Here is a 17,979-nt window from a genome sequence, read left to right on the forward strand (position 1 = left end):
AAAATTTATATCTCCAGCATATATAAACAATTACAGATCAATAAGTGAAAAACTAGTCTACACTAGGAGAGGGGAATGGCATTGAAAAGACATTTCTTAGGGGCTTCCTATTGCCCATAATTGAGGACAGTGACCTGTGCGTCCTTAGAGATACCCACAGTTCTCCTGTTTACTACAGGAAGAGAGGAAGAAGAGAAAAATGAAATTTATAACCACGTTAAGATATTATTTTGTGGATAAAAGTTAAGATGTTCATTTTAGTTCTCTATAGATCCATTGGAAATTGCTACAAATACCTAGTAGCTTAAAATAACACAAATTTCATGAGTTCATTGATTATTATAGCTATGACATGTGTGTATATGCTTTCATGGGTGTGTGTGTGTGTGTGTGTGTGTGTGTGTGTGTGTGTATTATTATAACTATTAGTAATTGACTTATTTGTTCCAAGCCACACATTGCTACAGTTACAATACAAATCCTATCACAAAACAGTTTTAAAAATAAATTTTAGTTCAATGTTACAGGGAAAACAAATGTCATCAACAATTATTTTTAAGGCTAAGGTTTGTGGCACAGACCTGAGTCCCAGGTACTTGGGTGGTGGAGGCATTCGGATATGGAATTCAAGGCCTTCCAGGGCACAGTAGTAAGACGGATGTCTCAACATAAAAAAGTACAAATGAGGGCCAGGGTGTGGTACAGCAGCCGGTCCTTGCCTTATGTGCTCCAAGGCCTAGGTTCGTTCTCTAGAGCCAGAGCAAACAAACTTACAGCAAAAGACCCAATAAAACATGTGAAAAATAAATGTTTCTTCCTTTTTCCATCCCCTGCTCCTGGAATGGCGACTCCAAAACTATTTATTCATAAACGCCTAGGCCACAAGCCTTGGCTTTTTCCCCAATTAGCTCGTAACTTAATCTCCTCTTCATTCTCTCCTGAGTTCAGCTACCTGCTGGTTCACATCTTTCTCCTCACAGATGTCATCTCAAAGGGTGTTATCCAATAAACCTTTCCTTTGGTGGCAAAGATGTTTTCTGGCCCACAGACGCAGGTATTACTAATATGTTTTATGATTACTAGTTTACCAAATAGACCCGGTGTCTCTGCTGTGGCCCTCCAACTAGATGCCATCTCTGCGCTGAGCCTGCCTGTCTCCTGTACATTATACCGTCCACGCCTCTGGGGACCTGGCATACTTTAATCTTTATAATGAGCCGTTTGCTTTTCTGGACGGTAAGCTTCTTAAAGTTTCCGACTTTCCTTCCTTTGTGTGAACATTACATAGATAAGTCCTTGCTTATTGGATCTCTCTGCATGTTTCCTTAATGGTTTCAAGGGCTGTCATGCTTTAATAGCAGCAAATTCCTCACTACAGTTCCCAAGGAAGGTTCAAAAGTGACCCGGACAGTCTCGGCTCCCAAAGGGTAGGATGGCCTAGTGGGTTATCTACCTTGCGCGGCAGAATTTCGTAAACATTTGTTTGTATTTAGTAAACAAAGTCCCTTTATAAAAGAGATCCTGTTGAAAATTTGTGTTGATTTGGTCAGAAGCGTTTTTCCCTCTTGTTGTAAACATGGTGGGGGTCAGAGCATGCAGACCCCTCAAATGCCTCACAGAGTACTCAATCATCTACATGTGAGGCCGGGGGCCCACCGTGTAACCGACTAGTTTCCAGCTCATGGCAAGCAGGCCGAGGAACTCTGTCTCATCCCCAATCCTAGCGTCTCGCACTCTCTCCAGGGGCCTTCGCCACTTCATGACATCATAAACAAGACGGGCCCAGGGTTCAGTTTTGCCGACATTTTCCTTATAAAGCCAATAAACAAGACAGCCTCAGGAGAACAGCCATTACTTTTCCTTCTCCAAAGCCATGCAGAAATGCGATTTGTTTACAGAGCTTCTAATCCATTTTTCCTGCTAATGAAAACAGGCATTTTTAGACACAGTAGACAGCATTCCAGACTTGCCTTCATATGAGGAGGAGGGAGTAATCTGCTTAAAAATCAAATCTAACTTTGTGTTTTATTAAGAACTATAGATGAGAGTGTGGGGGAGATGGAAAAATAACTGAAACTAAGTCAAGAGGCCAAAATGGACATTTTCTTTTAATTCTGGAAAAGAGTTATGGTGCAATCAGGACTTCCGTGTTTAAAAACATTGCTAAAGAGCTAACACATTACTTTTATTGGGGAAAGCAGCTTAAGGCTTACCCCTGAGTCTTCATTGATATGATCTGTGTGCACATGCACCTTCGAGGAGTGCTGTCGGAGCCAATTAATCCATATTCATTTACAAGTCACACGAATTTCAAGAATGTGTCTGGAACAGAAATATTAGAACCCCCTGAAAACATCTAATGAGGAGATAAGGACGCACACCAAGTAATTTCCTGAGTCGTGAACAAGTCAACACAATGAAAAAGCTGAGTTCAAGGTGCTGAGGCTCACGGCACCAGCGGGCAGTGCGAGCTCTGCCCACTGAAAGATGCTATCCAGAGGGCTAGGCTCATTCAAGAATAGCTCTCAGCACAAATACACCCGTACCTCTGTCTAAGCCTACTGTATATAATATGGGGACCTAGAGAAGCGTCACTGTAATTGCAATTGGGGAAAATTACCAAGCACCTAAAAACGGGCGGAACACAAGAGTAGGTGTGAGGGACTCAGAGAACTCTGTCACAGTTCTGACCACAGGTTCACAGAGTCCAAGTGTGGGAGTTAGGACCTGAGGGGACGCCTGTTGACGTTCAGAAAAATCAGCATTTCTGTATATTGTGTGAAAGAGGTGTTTTTAGAAGTGGTGGTGGTAAGAGTTTTAAGTCTTAATTCACTGTGTTTTCAATCGGCCCAGGCAAGCCTAGCATAAAGAGGGGACTGCATGATTGTCTTGGAGGACTTGGTACTCAGGAGGTCATGTGGGTGGGTTTTGCCCTGGTAGCACAGATCAGTGTCTGCAGCTAGGAGGGAGGTTACCTGCTTCCTGTGCATCGGCAAGTGTCCCCAACTCTCACCCAGACAAATGGCTGATTCCAGGGTGAGCAGAATGAAGCGCTGGCATTTGCCAAGCACAGATTGGGATGAAAACAGAATAAATTAGTACCGCTCCGTCAGTTACTGTTTCGAGTGGGCGGGTCGAGGAAGAAGAGGTGCCGAGGCACGGGCTGAATGTGAACTACTTTCTGTCTCCAGCCGAAGATTCAAAGCAAACGACGGAGACTAAACAGTGATCACAGAACCATGGCTGGGGAGGCCAAGGAGTCCCGTGAGCAACTCAACCCCTTCCTTCAAATGGTTGCGGCCACACTACTCGCTCTTATTCGCACACACTGCTCACAATATGGATCGTTAACTTGCTGTCAGAGAAAATACAAATACCCGAGGTTTAAGTGATTGTTTATCTGGAGTTTCCAGTTGAGGTTACGGACTGCCACCAAGGGAGGACAACATTATTAGAAGCTAGTAGTATAGTTAATTGTCTTTCCATTCTTTTCTTTTTCTTGTGTATGTATGTAGTGTGTGTTCCTGTATGCATTCACACGTCGGAATGTATGTACACATACTCGTGTGTGCACAGATGCATGTGAGCATGTACGGGCATACCTGTTATGAGCATAGGCTGAGGTTGGCCATCTTCCTAGATCACCCTCCACTTTGCTCAGTGAGGCAGGGTCTGTCAGTTGAACCCAGAGCTCCCTGAGGACAGTGTGGCTAGCCATCTTACTCGGGACTTCCTGTCTCAATTTTCCCAGTGCTGGAATTGCAGATGGGCTACCAGACTTGTTCTGGGAACTGCTAAACCATCTGTCCAGCCTCTGTAACTGCATCTGGCCGATATAGACAGTGCAATGCGGATAACATATCTACTGTACCTTGGTGCAGCCTCTTGCAGCCAGAGACTCTATGATCACGTCAATGATCTCTCCCACAGAGGGGATACAGTGTCAGGGAAGAGAACATCAGTTTTAGCATGGACTCGGTGAGGTTAACCTCAAGATAAGCTCAGCCGAGGAGGACGGCAATTCTTTCAGTATGAATAGTCTAGCTTTAGTCTGGTATGGCTGTTCATAAAATAACCTAAGGACTAAAGCATACTGCTGAGTATTGATGCACATTATAAAAGCTCTGAATAATTAAGAAGTGAGACCCTAAAGATGCAGCTCTTCGTCGGCGAGGAAATAAAGTATTTATGATTTTTCTTATGATATTCCATTGACATACGGTGCTGCTAACCAAGTGACAAATTAATTGATTAGGTTTAAAGAGAAATGGATGTGGCTTAATGAAGAGGGACAGGCTATGTATCCTGAGACAGCTGGTTCTGCGACTGCTGGCTTATGGAGACAATATACACTGGACAGCTAATGAGTCTCTGTTGCGTAAGATAGATTTTCTTTATAATAGAATTGCATGCTTTGTCTCCAAATGGGGTTATTATACACACCATTGCACAATGTTTGAAGAGCCTGGTTGGACCTTGTAGAGGGTTCGGAGAGAAATAAATTGGAAGACAATCGTGCTTAAGACTGTCAATCCATCAAACTCTCCATATTTATCTAAATTACCGGCACGTTCTCCCCAAATACAAATCTGGATGATACACATGGCTAGAATGTTAATGATGACTGGACTTCACTTCGGTTCTCCCAGTCAGGGTCTCCTCTGTAAGCACAAACTGAAACCTGGCAGCCAGTACCACCCTACCACTCTCCACCATGGCCACGCTCCTGCATCCCTCTGTGTCAGCACCTGAGTTTCTTTCGGCATTTCTTCTATCCACTGCAAACGCACATGTATACCACTTACCTTGGGTGATTTAACTCTGGTTTTGAATAATTGATTTTAATGGAAGTCCCTTCACTTTTCTTCATACCTGTGGCCTCCTTGCTGTTCAGTTGCTCAGGTATCTATCTATCTATCTATCTATCTATCTATCTATCTATCTATCTATCTATCTATCTTCTATCCATCCATCCACCCACCCACCCGTCTGTCTGTCTATCTATCTATCTATCCATCCATCCATCTATCTATCATCCATCCATCCATCCATCCTACCTACCAACCAACCAACCAACCAACCAACCAACCAACCAACCAACCAACCAACCAACCAACCATACATACATACATACATACATATCAATCTATCTAAGTTTCCAGTGCTCTGTGTGTATGCATTCCAGGAGAGGCATTAGATCCCTTTATAGATGGTTGACCATAAGCCACCATGTGGTTACTGGGAGTTGAACTTGGGACCTCTGAAAGAACAATCAGAGCTCTTAACCACTGAGCCACTTTGCCAGCCCCTCTATTTCCTTTCTTAGGGTTTTACTTTTGCACTATGTGTATGAATGTTTTGCCAGCACATCTGCAGGTGTCCAGTGAGTATGCCTGTGCTGGTAGAGTTCAGATGAGGGCACCAGATTCCTTGGAGCTGATTGGTCGTAAGCAGTCATGTGGGTGGCGAGTCCTGGTCTTCAGCTAGAGCAGTAGAGTGCTCTTAACCACTGAGCCATCTTTCCAGCCTATGCACAGCTATTCTTTAGGACAAATTCATTATACTTCATTTTGTAACACTGAGAAACAAAGCTGGATGTGGCAGAATAGAGTGTCAATCACTCTGCAGCAGAGGATTAGCACCCAGGCGGGGTCCTCTCAGATGCTGTGTAGAGAAGATGGAGGCTTGAGTCAACTTTACCCTCAACATTTATTTTGTAGTGGCTTTGGGTCTAATTTACCTTCTGCTTGTTTCTTTATTGATGAGGAGTCTTCAGGGATTTCGTAGCTCAGTTTGAGCCAGATTCCCCACCCCCTACATGCAATTGTGTGTCTTCAAGCCCAGTGAATTACAGGGAGGGGGATTCTTGGGGAGCGTAGCTATGTGCTTCGCTTGGGAGAGACTTTGGGCATTATTAGTTCCCACTGACCTCGGCATTGCCCCGTCTGAAGTGGGGCGAGGGGCATCTGCTTCTTCTAACTTCCCTCTGTGTGTCGTGACTCCCAGCTGAGCATGAGTAATTGAAACATTACACATGGGAAATAGTTCATGGTTCTTGGAGTAAGATGATCTTTTCAGCCAAGAGATCCTTCTGTCCTGAGCTAGATTGCTTCCTCTTCGTCATCCGGAGGTCCTTTACTTTGCAACCCCTCTGTGAGTCTGTAAGAAAGCAAGGTGAGCCGAAAGAAATGAACAAAACACTTTGACGGGCTTCGCCGCATAGGTCTCAGCCTCTCCAAATTGAATCTTGGGAGCCTTGTCAGAAGTGTTATTTTTCCAACAGAGACGGCGTTAAGAGGCTATAGAAAATAAACTCACCTCCTGATACCGTTTTCTTTGCTTGCTACATCCGTTTACTTCGATGAGTATATTGGAAGGTGCGACAGGCAGGGTTATACGACAGAGGAAAATCACCTCGTTCTAATTCTATTTGTTCGTGTTTTCCTTAATATGGGCTCCCAGTTTTCCTCATCATTTCCAGATTGACGTCTTACGTAGGCAGCTTCTTCTTGTTTGGCGAGGGGGTTTATGGAGACTCTTAAATTCCATTCACTTAATTTTGAAGCCTCATGCACTGTTCTGTAGATTGAACTACGTTTTTTTTTTTATAATAATAGTTCTCAGATTTGGCCAGGGGAAAGGAAAAACCTAAAACAAATGGTAATGTGCCCAGATAATGGATTTTACGATTTTACAAATGGATTTTATGTACTCTGGTAAAAATAGATATTGGATGGCAATATCAAGGTGGCACAGCTCTAGGTAGAAATGAGCTCCATTTGACCGGATGTTTCATTTAACATGAGGGCTTGTACTTCTCCTGGTTTCTCCTTTAGCGTAATTACCTTCAGGAGATCGCAGTGCTCAGAGACCAAGAGCATAACATATATAAGCCTTTGTCAATGCCCGTTAGGTTCACCCCCACTCTATGCATATGAGGATCTAGAAATGGGACATGATACTGAAACACACTGTGTGTAATGCTTTTAGTTTAAAGATCTGAAAGACCCACCACCGGTGATTAAAATCCGGTGTAGCTATGAAAAGCTGGCATTCTTCGGATCCCTGGGAAATCCTTTCTGTTAGTCCTGTGAATATGTCTGCCCCAATTTTCCTAGGATTTTTGATCCATCCCTTGAGCCATTTCCTGATTTCCTTTCTTCCCATATCCTCATGTTTCTTGAGGTGCTCTCTGCCGGGTGTGTTATTTCGGAATCCCATATGTCACTGAAGCCAGCCCTGAGGGAAGTGGCCAATCAGCTTTGCCTCGGATTTGTTCGAAGTTCTCTGGTTTCTTCTCTTTCTCTCACTTGATGGCTACCATCCCTCCTGTTTCTAAAGCATCTGCTTTGCTTTGCCTCCGAGGCAGTCTTGAGCTGTTCCCCTTCAGTTTTATTTTTTTTTTTCACTCATTCTGTTCTGTTCCAACCATTGTATGCTAATTACTGCAGGGGCTGGGTGCTCTGGTCCAGTTTGCCTTTGGCTTCCAGTTTTGGACTGCACTTTCAGTTCTCAGATGTATGACCTCCCCTCCCCACCCCACCCCCGTTAGTGATCTCAGTCTCCTTAGCCTTTGAGATTTCTACTCCTCCCCAGCTTGCTCCCTCCCATCACCACGGCTCTCCCCTCCCCCACGCAGGGGCAGATACCAGTGTCTTAAGCAGTCATTGGGTCCCTGCCTTTCACACTTGTCTGATCACTCAGCAAAGCCCACCAATTCTACCCCAGCGATATCTTCCCATCTACCTGTGTTTCCCCCGATGATCCTGAAGTTCAGCCTTCCCTGTCTTCTGTCTGCATGGAGGCCCTGGGACTGTTCCCCCTGCTGCAAGCTGCTTCTGCTACTCTCATTTCTGTGGGCAGCCCAGGCATGCTCGTTCCTGGTTCCCAATTGCCTGAAAGACGAGGTTCTCCATACAGCTTAGACTCACCGCACGATCTGGGCTCCTCTCTCCTCTTCCTGACTTGTCCCCTGGATTCAGTGTGGCGAGGTAACTCCTTCAGAGAACCCAAGGACTCTTAAAGTCACACCCCGTTCCACCATGGAATTTTGGCCTGTAGTCTCTCCTCTCCTCGTAAAGGAAAGTGTCTACTCACGGTTAGAGAGGACAGTCACGTGATGTTTTTCCATGCCCTCCCCGACCTCCTCGGATAGTAGTCACTGGACCCTACGGCACTGCCCTGTGGTCTTACGTCCAGATAGAGAGGACCTTTATCTTGCTCCTTTGTCTCGCTCCTTGTCCCTCGGACCCTAAGTGCTGGGCGCCTTCTTCGACAGGTGTGGGTGCGCCAGCTACCGAGCGGATGTGATCAGTGTTCAGGGGCGGAGTCTCCGGAACCACGGGGCCCTGGGTGCAAGTTTGGACGGGTTGTTTAATTTCTGCTCCTGGTTATGCCTTTCCCCCAGGAGAAGGAGAAGCTGTACGTGGAACTGAAGCACATCTTGGCCCGGCAGCCCGGCCCGGAGGCTGCAGAACAGCTGCAGATCTACCGGTACACGCTGCGGGAGAAGACCAAGCAGCTGAAAGTAAGCCGCTCTCTGGGTTGTTAGGACGACTGCCTTGAGAGCCCTCCTGGGCTGCTCAGCGAGTCAGTCTACTACCCAGCCAGCTTTTCCCAGAGCCCATTAGACTCTAATGATCCCAGAAGGAGAAGAGTGTGCACCAAGGAAGGAAGCGGTGTAATGTAGGAAGGGCTTGCGTGGAAGCTCACAGATTGGTTTAGACAGCTCAGACGGTAGAAGGGAGCAACATTAAACACCACTGCCCAACCAAAGTACATTACCACACCAAGGCTGCTTCCTGCGATTCCCTTCCACCCATAACAGACATTTGCAAAGCACCAACCAGGGCCCGGGACCTTACTTCATGTCCACTTATCACATAAATAGTCACAAAAGGGATATAAAACCATGCAAATTTTTTTGGAACGATTTCCTTCCCAGTGACACAAGGGCCTCAGTCAGAGACATGGGGTATTTTATTATTCTGTGCACTTCTTGGAAGTTGTGTCAAAAACTGTATATCTTCAAACCACCCTTTTAGCTTTATCTTCTGAGCAAGCATTCGCTATTCTTAGAACACCAGAGATGTTTTCTGCTCACACATACGTGCATGGACTTCTCCACAGGTCAGCTGACTTCTGGTACCTGCCCTGCCCAACAAGGGGATAATCCTAACCTATTTGGGATAAATGAGATGACACCCTGTTCGTATAGACTTGACCTCTTCCTAAATGAGACTTTATAATGGTGTCTTCTTTGAGGCGAAAGGGACACACACAGCCAATCTAATTAGAACATTAATTTTCAAATTACTATGAGAGTTCATTTCACATGAGGAACCAGAGACATAATTTGAATTTTGCAAAAGGCACACAGTCTTGATTACTTTTGTTTCTTGCAACAATTGAATATTTTAAGCCAAAAAAAATGTTTCCTTCTCATTTTCTCATGGTGAGTATAAATTAGAAAAGCACATGCCTCCTTTGTCTTCCCCACAGTTGGCTCTCGATAGTCCTCGATGGCTCCCCTGGGGCTATTATGTTACAGCAATCCTTTACCTCAGGAAACCCTTGTCTTCAGCTCAGAATAAAATGAAACACCTTGTAGCACAGGAATGGGGAAATTCTGAGCAAGTCCCACGGAGCGAAGCCATTATCTGGATTCTCAAAACAGGGTCTTTGTTCCTAAGAATCGAACCACCGAGACAGGCTTTCTTTCAACATGAACATCATGTTCTTTGGTGCAGCCAGCACGGCCATAATCATATTCACAACAATTAAGAACGAAGAGTTCAGAAGCAGACAAGCTGGCAAAAATGATGACCGGGCTTTCACGGCCATCCTCAAGAGAGCAAGTGCGTGGCCCTTAGAACAACTGGCTCCCTTTCTTGCTTGGATTTCTATAGGGAGCACAGCTTAGCTCTGGCACACTTCATGCCCTGCCTGAAGGAGTAAAGCTGTGCTCCAGTGCAGCCTTCTATCCCTTAGCAGTCATTGAACCCAGCCATGGAGAGAGGTGGGGGTCAGGCTTTCTATTACAGCCTCTCTCTTGCATTAAGATCTCCAAGGCACAAGCTCCCTGCTTTTTAGAGATAAGGTATCCCACTGCTTAGATACACAGAGAGTCCGGGAATAGTCCCACTGAATAAAAAGGATGATAGACATTCAGCAAAACAACCACCCTGGTGTACACATGCATTCAAAGCCTGGTTAGTGGCAGTGGAGAGACACTTTCAGAAGGGCTTTTACCGTAATCCTCAGACTCTTACTCCCTACCGGTATTTTCCCTTGAATGTATTTTTTTTTAAAGGCCAAGAGCTGTTTTAGATGGTGTGACTGTGTTCCGTCTCCACTTGTAATATTCCCTGAAACACATTACGAACAGAGACGAGCGGTGGTTCATCCGAACCCACTCGTATGTTGCTGACGGCTCTCCCTTTAATACGGGATGATATTTAATTCACATCTGTCACTCGGTTATGGAGTCATCAATTCTCAGCCAGATTAACAGCCAGATGTGAGCCGCGAGCCTGTGGAAGCATTCGGAAACATGTCGGTGAAATAGGAAACTTGAACTGGACAGTGGTCTGCCCCTTTAAGCACCCCCGAGATGAACGGTGGCAAGTTAAAAACAAACATTTCAGAACAGGATATCATCTAACCTTCCCTAACGCCGCTTCCCATGTCGCCTTAGGTTCTGTCATCAGAGTTGAATATGTATGAATCGCAGAGCCAGGAGTACAAGTATGAGATCGAGAGACTTAGCAACGAACTGGTGACTTTAAAGAAGAAATACCTGGCCCAGAAACGCAAAGAACTCGTTCAGAAGTAAGACGCAGTGGAACACTCTAATCTCACTATGCCTGGGGTCTGACTGTAAGAAAATATTTGAAGGAGCTGGGAGTGGTGATGCTGGCCTTTAATCCTAGCACTCAGGAGGCAAAAGCAGGCAGATGTCTGTGAGTCCAAGGCCAGCCAGGTCCACATAGAGAGTTCCAGGCCAACCAGTGGCACACCACCCTGTCCAAACAAAACAAAACAAAACAAAACAAAATGAAACAAAACAAAACAAAAAAAACCAAAAAACAAACAAACAAACAAAAAGGTTTGATGAATTCTCAGAGCTGCCGATCTCAGTAGGGTAAACTGAGTCATGGGTCCAACAACCAGAAGTTCATACCACATTAAAATTCATGTCCTAACTGACATTGATCTCTCCTCTCTCAGGTCTTACCAGGGATTCACCAACACCTGCTCATTGGTGAACAGAAAACATAGGGCAAATGGAACAGGGTTACCCAGCCACACACACTGTCCTCATGGCTTGCCAAGGGCCAGGTCATAACTGTTTGCAGATGAGACTCAACCACCAGCCTTCCCTGGGCTGAGTCGTACCCGCAGTCGAAACCTGTGGAGGGGACAGGGCTTCCTAAGGCTTCCGTAATGGAGCGGCACCTCTGGGATTAGGAACACTTCCTGTGTTTTAGACATGACTGACTCGGAGCATCCATGTTTGATCCATGACTAACTTATCTGTGGTGGGGGGTATCTCCTCTTCCAGGAGATAAAGATATGAAGATGCACATTTTGGGTTTTGGGGTGCCGGAATGCTGGGAAGCAAGTGTCCCCTTAGCTTTGTCATTTCTGTTCCCCTGATCCCAGGGAGCCCAGTTGAGTCAGGAAGTTTGAAGCTTGGTCTGATTGTGTGGCCTTGCCAAAAACGGGTCCAGCTAATTCCACAATGACTCCCATTCTGGACTGAAAGTCATATTTGGTATTTCATCTGCACGGACACCTCAGGGACAGGCTGAAATATGGTTTGAGTGCGTCTGCCTACAATCCGTTAGCAGCACACAGCATAGAGAGTAACTGGAAGCAAATTCATTTGCCAGTAAAAATCTGCCCTTCTTGTAAATCAGAATATTCCCTTGGTCCACATTTAGATGGCAGCTTCTCGGCGGAGTGAAATACCGCCGTGATTTAGAGAAGTCTGTCCTAACATGTGGGTCCCGTGACTGACTCTGAATCTGTAGTGAGATTGATTAACCATGCAGATTCCAAGGCCCCATTTCCTGATAGCAGGACTGAACCTCAGGAGTCTGCAACTTGAAGCTTTCTGGGTTGTTTTCAGCCGAGAGAGAGAGAGAGAGAGAGAGAGAGAGAGAGAGAGAGAGAGAGAGAGAGAGAGAGAGAGAGAGAGATATGGGGGGTGGGTGTGTTAAACTAGGTCACGATATAAGCAATCAGAAGGTCACATCACCTCTGGTATCTTGAGGCTGCTCTGATAAAATATCATAGGGATGGTTCCTTGTGAGGGAGGTGTTGAACTCAGATCTTCCAGTCTTTTTGAGTTCACATTCTGAACAATAAGTGGTTCTTGAAATCATCACTCCCCCTAGAATGTATGTGTACAGACATACATTTTTTTTAAATGAAAAAGATTTTTAGATCCATTTCAGATTTACCTTCAGAGTATTTTAATTTGCAGGCTGCACGCACGTACTGTCATCGTTTTGTAACCACAAGCAAAACAGAATGCTTGGTTTTAAAGAATAAAGCATGACTGGACCTGATACCTTCTTCCCATGGCTGGGAATCATCCCACTTGCTCTAAGGGTCCACACACTCCACTTGGAGATCAGTGGCATAGTTTACACAACTCCAAACAGCTAGTGTCGTTAAGGGGTTAGTCATCTTTTAGAACCAATTTACTTCTTGGTGTAGCTCATGGCTTGCCCTCACCTCCTTCTCAAAAAAAAATGTTAAAGTTGCATGTATTTAGTGTGTATGTGTGTATGCATGAATGTGTGTATGTGCATGCATGCATGTATGTGCATGAATGTGTGTGTATGTGCCTATGTGCATGCATTTATATGTGTGTGCATGAATGTGTGTGTCTTTGAGTTTCAACAAATTTAAATCCAGCTGAAAATTCTGTGCCTTGCCTTCACCAGCTGCATTTAGAGTGTCAGGTAGCCATGCACACTTGGTGGCAAGCCATTGGATTCAGAGGTATCTCTTGGTTAGTGTGACTTCTCAGGCTATGTGTTCACCCGTCTTCCCTCTCAGTCCTCTGGCCTGGCTTTGGTTTTCCTGGTGGTTCCTTCCAGTGGAGGCGTCCATAAGCCAGGAGACAGGGAGAAGAGTTCAGAGGAACACAGCAAAGAAGATTAAGGTGCAGAAGAAGATGCAAAGGCAAGAACAGAAGTGCTGAGATGGGTTAGACTGGAAGGAAGAAGGCTGTAGGGAGCCATTATAATGGTCTATAAATACATTAAACAGATAATGTAGAGGAGACAGCATTCCCATTAGTCAGCTTAGACCAAGCCAGAAGCATTAAGCCTAAGTTCCTTCAGAAAGGAAAATTCAGGTTATTTAAGGCAAGGAAGTGCAGGGAAGGGGGAGTGAGGGCTGCCTGCGTCTAACACCAATCAGGAGCTAGACAGAGTTGCCAAAGTGGGGGAAGGAAGGAATCCTCTTTGCTGGATCCACTCAAAGCTAGAGCTTTTGTCCTATTCATGGAGGATGGGGTTTCACAGTAATGAAATCAAAGCTGCTAGGAGCAGCAGAGTTGACTAAGCGATGCCCTACAGGTTCTTTGCAGATGGAATTATCAGAGCCTCCCCTGTGGGTGCTCTCTATACACACACCCTTCAGAAACAGCACCTTGCATCATTTGTGCCTTTTGGCTTCTTTCGTTTGTCTCAGATACACTCTTCACCAGACATTAGTTCCACCCACACCCCAGCCACATCCATCCCACATCCCTCCGTGGGATCCACCCACATCCCTCCTTGGGATCCACCCACATCCCTCCATGGGATCCACCCACATCCCTCCATGGGATCCACCCACATCCCTCCATGGGATACACCCACATCCCTCCATGGGATACACCCACATCCCTCCATGGGATACACCCACCCACATCCCTCCATGGGATACACCCACCCACATCCCTCCATGGGATCCACCCACATCCCTCCTTGGGATACACCCACATCCCTCCATGGGATCCACCCACATCCCTCCATGGGATCCACCCACATCCCTCCTTGGGATACACCCACATCCATCCATGGGATCCACCCACATCCCTTCATGGGATCCACCCACATCCCTCCTTGGGATACACCCACATCCCTCCATGGGATCCACCCACATCCCTCCATGGGATCCACCCACATCCCTCCATGGGATCCACCCACATCCCTCCTTGGGATACACCCACATCCCTCCATGGGATCCACCCACATCCCTCCATGGGATCCACCCACATCCCTCCATGGGATCCACCCACATCCCTCCTTGGGATCCACCCACATCCCTCCATGGGATCCACCCACATCCCTCCATGGGATCCACCCACATCCCTCCATGGGATCATGGGATCCACCCACATCCCTCTGTGGGGTCCACCCACCCACGTCTCTCCATGGGATCCACCCACATCCCAGCCACATCCATCCCACATCGCTCCACCTGATTCCTGCAGTCTTCACTTCCTATGCTGGTCTGTACTTTGCAGGATCAAGCTCTTCCCCCAAAGTCAGTATTCATTCCTCTAAGCTCAATCAGGCGTTAGTTAGACCATCTAACTGATTTTGGTCTTAGAGTTTGCTTAATTTTTGTCTTTTATAATTCAAAATAGGTAACTTGTATGCTACCTCTGCAGGAAAGGGACCTGTGTGTGTGAGTGTGTGTGTGTGTGTGTGTGTGTGTGTGTGTGTGTGTGTGTGCATGGATGTGGATAAGTGTATATGTATGTGCATATGCATGTGTGTGTGTATAAGGAATCCAAATAGAAGAATATATTGCCGATTTGTTTTAGGCAGATTTTTTTTTTATTTATTACCAAGAATACCATCTTTTCTTTTATCTCCCCAGATTTTCTTGTATCTTGTACTGTTCTACTACATTCTGATGCTTGTCTGGAGTTATAGGAAAGTTTGTACATTATATATGTCAAAATTTGATAAAGGTACTCTACATGGAGTAAATATTTCTAACATTTCACAAGAATTTGGAAATGGACCAGGTGTAATTGACTAATTAGTCATTATGGCTAAGCCAAGAGGAAGTCTTTTCTGACTGATCTTTGGGACTAAACAAATATTTTTAAAACAGGAAGATAGTGACAAGCTAGAAAGTACCAAAGCCAGTGTCTGAGCTGTAATGAGGTCCTCTGTCAGTATTTGGACCACCAGTAGAGGCAAATCTTTCATATCTAATTATCTCCCCGTAATTCTATATGCTGTCAGAAAACACCTCATCAGATTTCCACAGCCTCCCTGTCTCCAACCAGAAGCTCTAATCAGTTGTTTTCTGGGGCTAGCTTACCCTAGGAAATCACAGAACATGAAACTGAGAAGAGGAATGCGATGTTGGGGAAGCTAACCATGTCCTTTCCCTTACAGAAACAAGGACAGGATATCCATAAACAACATCTTCTCAGACTCCAAGCAGTCCGTCCCTCGATTTACTGGGGGTGGATTTCCCCTCAACCAGCCACACAAGGTGAAGTTGTAACTGGAAGCTGCTCGATGGCTCAAGCTGAACAGCTCGGCTGGAACCTTGCGGAGGAATCGTCTTCAACCCCTCAAATCATAGATGTATAGAAAAGGCTGGTGCCCAGCTTTTCGGAGTTGGAAGGGATGGGCAACTATCAGTGTCTTGTATATAAGAGTGATGATGTCGTACCTGAAGCACACGGACATTAACAGACTGTGATTGGAGCTCTTTAATTAAGCTGGCCCTTGCCATAGAGCTGATCTTTCGTTACAGTCGCACTGACCGACTAGAAATGTGCTAGGTTTAGAAACTCAGGGTGGATGAAGCTTTGGGCATCAATTTCTCTATTATAGATATTTGAGCACTTGAAGGTTTTTTTTGTATGCAAAAATATTTTATATGTAAAAAAATGCAATTCATGCCCTCACATCTTATTAGTGAAAATCTGTTTTAATTATTCCTCATCAACAAGCCGTAACACGAGATGAGAAAAAAAGGACACATGACTGGGATTTCGAAAAGTGTATATTGAGAGTGATTTCCATGTGGGACCTCGTTCCAGGCCTCGGGTAGGAAAATCTGTTCTGAAGAAGAAATGCCAATAAATACTTCATCATAAAAAAAATTCTTTGTAAAGATTTTGATCTTTGCTTTGGTAGAGCATGCCATTAAAGTTTAAAATGACTGTGAGAAATGTTTAACATAAGGATTTGAGTCAAAGGATCCAAGCCAGTGAAATGAAAGGGCCAGCTGATGTGTTTCAGAGGCCTCGTGCTTGACAGTGGAGGTGTTTAACCCCATGATCTGCTTGGCTCTCGGGTTGCCAGACAGCCATTTTTGAGCTACAGAATCCATTGTGAGTTTTGCTGTTGTTGTTGAAGCCACAATTATGTGGGCATCTATTCACAGTTACCTTGTTAAATGTTCATCTAGCGACACCGCGCCCATCTCTTCTTCAATAACTTGGTTTCTGCAGGTTTTTGTTTGTTTGTTTGTTTTAATTTCTGAGGCAGAAGCATTTCAGTGATAAGCAAAACCGTGTTAAGGGAAGCATTAGAACGTTCACTTTGTGTTCAGTGACCATGGTTCCCATTGTTGGGAGCAAGGGTGTTAGTCATCCAAGATGTTTGTCCAGACCGAATAGGAAAAAAAAATAGCTTAATGGGATTCTCTGGATAGCCTGTGGTTCCCCTCAGTCCGTTGAGACTGGTGCCATTGCCTAGGTGAGATTCCCCAGAAGCTGATCAATGCCGGGGGAAGTCCGTGAAAGTGATTTATGTCACAAAAGCAGGTAAGAGGATACAGGAGGGAAACAGCAGAGGAAAATAGGCCAGGCCATGAAAGGAGGGCAGGTCCATGATGGGAGACTTGGTCTGGACTCGAAGAACAACTCTGAAGACACTATAGTTGCTGCTCAGAGTTTTGCCATGAGAAATGAGGGGAGTTGGTTGTTTATATCTTTACTCTGTTAGTTGCCAGCCAAGGGCTACTTTGGAGGGGCACTTCTGATTCTCTCTCCCTGTAGGCAATGCAGGCCCTTACTCAGTGGCAGCCCTCGAACAAAGAGACTTCTTTGCCATCCTATGATGCTCTCTCCTTTGAACTGAGTGGGAACATCACAGGTGGAAAGCCACCTCAGTGTCCCTGGTGATACTGTGGTGAGGTACGCTCCTAATCGCTTTGAGCACCTTACGTAAGCGTGGAAAACGGGCGGTCTCCTGGAGGTTACCAAGGGCATTTTAAACCCAGAGGATCACAACAGGAGTCATTTGTGTGTGGGTGGGGGGTGCTTTAGCCCAGTGGAAGAGACAGGAAGATAAAGAATTCAAGGCCAACTTTGACTACAAGGACAGTCAGATTTGAACCCTGGCTACTGGAGATCTTGACTCAAAACAAACAAATGGCCGTGAGTCAGTAGTTAGGCGAGACAGTGCGTGCCTGTGATGTCTCCAGTTGGTAGGCAGAGACAGGAGGATCACAAATGCTATTTCAGATTTCAGTCTGGACAAGAATGGGCTGAGCATAGCTCAGTGAGGAGCCCTGGCCCGGGGTGTACGGGGATCTATGCTTCATGCCCAGTACTTCAAAAGAACCCACAGTGGGGATGACATTTTCACTTCTAAGATGTCCCCGATGATATTTTCCCTCAGAGCGATGTGTGGTGTAGACAAAGCCTACCCTTAGGGCTTCCAATCCATGCAGAGACATTTTCTGAAGAGCAGCCAAGGCCAAGTTCATGGAGTTGTTTCAAGGGCTCTATAAGAGGTTCATCTGTGATCCCTGCTCTATCCCAGAATGGAGAAGACTCTGGGGGACAGGCACTGGGCTCACAGTCTGACTCCTGACAACGAGCTGTTCTGCAGGGTGGATGCGCTCAATCATGTAATCATAGAGCACCGTCAGGCATAGAGTGTGCAGTATGTACATGTAGGTTTATATATGCATGCAGATGTAGACCCAGAGGAG

At 45.6% G+C, this 17,979-nt stretch overlaps 1 protein-coding gene across 1 annotated transcript in view; it reads left to right on the plus strand.

The window, feature by feature from the left end:
- The window catches only part of Cfap58 (cilia and flagella associated protein 58), a 103,565-nt gene extending 87,454 nt beyond the window's left edge, over window positions 1-16,111 (plus strand). Inside the window, exons 16-18 of the mRNA XM_032895532.1 lie at window positions 8,408-8,527; window positions 10,697-10,830; window positions 15,420-16,111. Of these exons, the coding sequence (XP_032751423.1) occupies window positions 8,408-8,527; window positions 10,697-10,830; window positions 15,420-15,531 (366 nt within the window). The 3' untranslated portion in view covers window positions 15,532-16,111. The remainder of the gene's footprint in view (window positions 1-8,407; window positions 8,528-10,696; window positions 10,831-15,419) is intronic.
- Window positions 16,112-17,979: the final 1,868 nt, after the last annotated feature.

This window comes from Rattus rattus, chromosome 2, assembly GCF_011064425.1.
Source record: "Rattus rattus isolate New Zealand chromosome 2, Rrattus_CSIRO_v1, whole genome shotgun sequence".
NCBI lineage: Eukaryota > Metazoa > Chordata > Mammalia > Rodentia > Muridae > Rattus > Rattus rattus.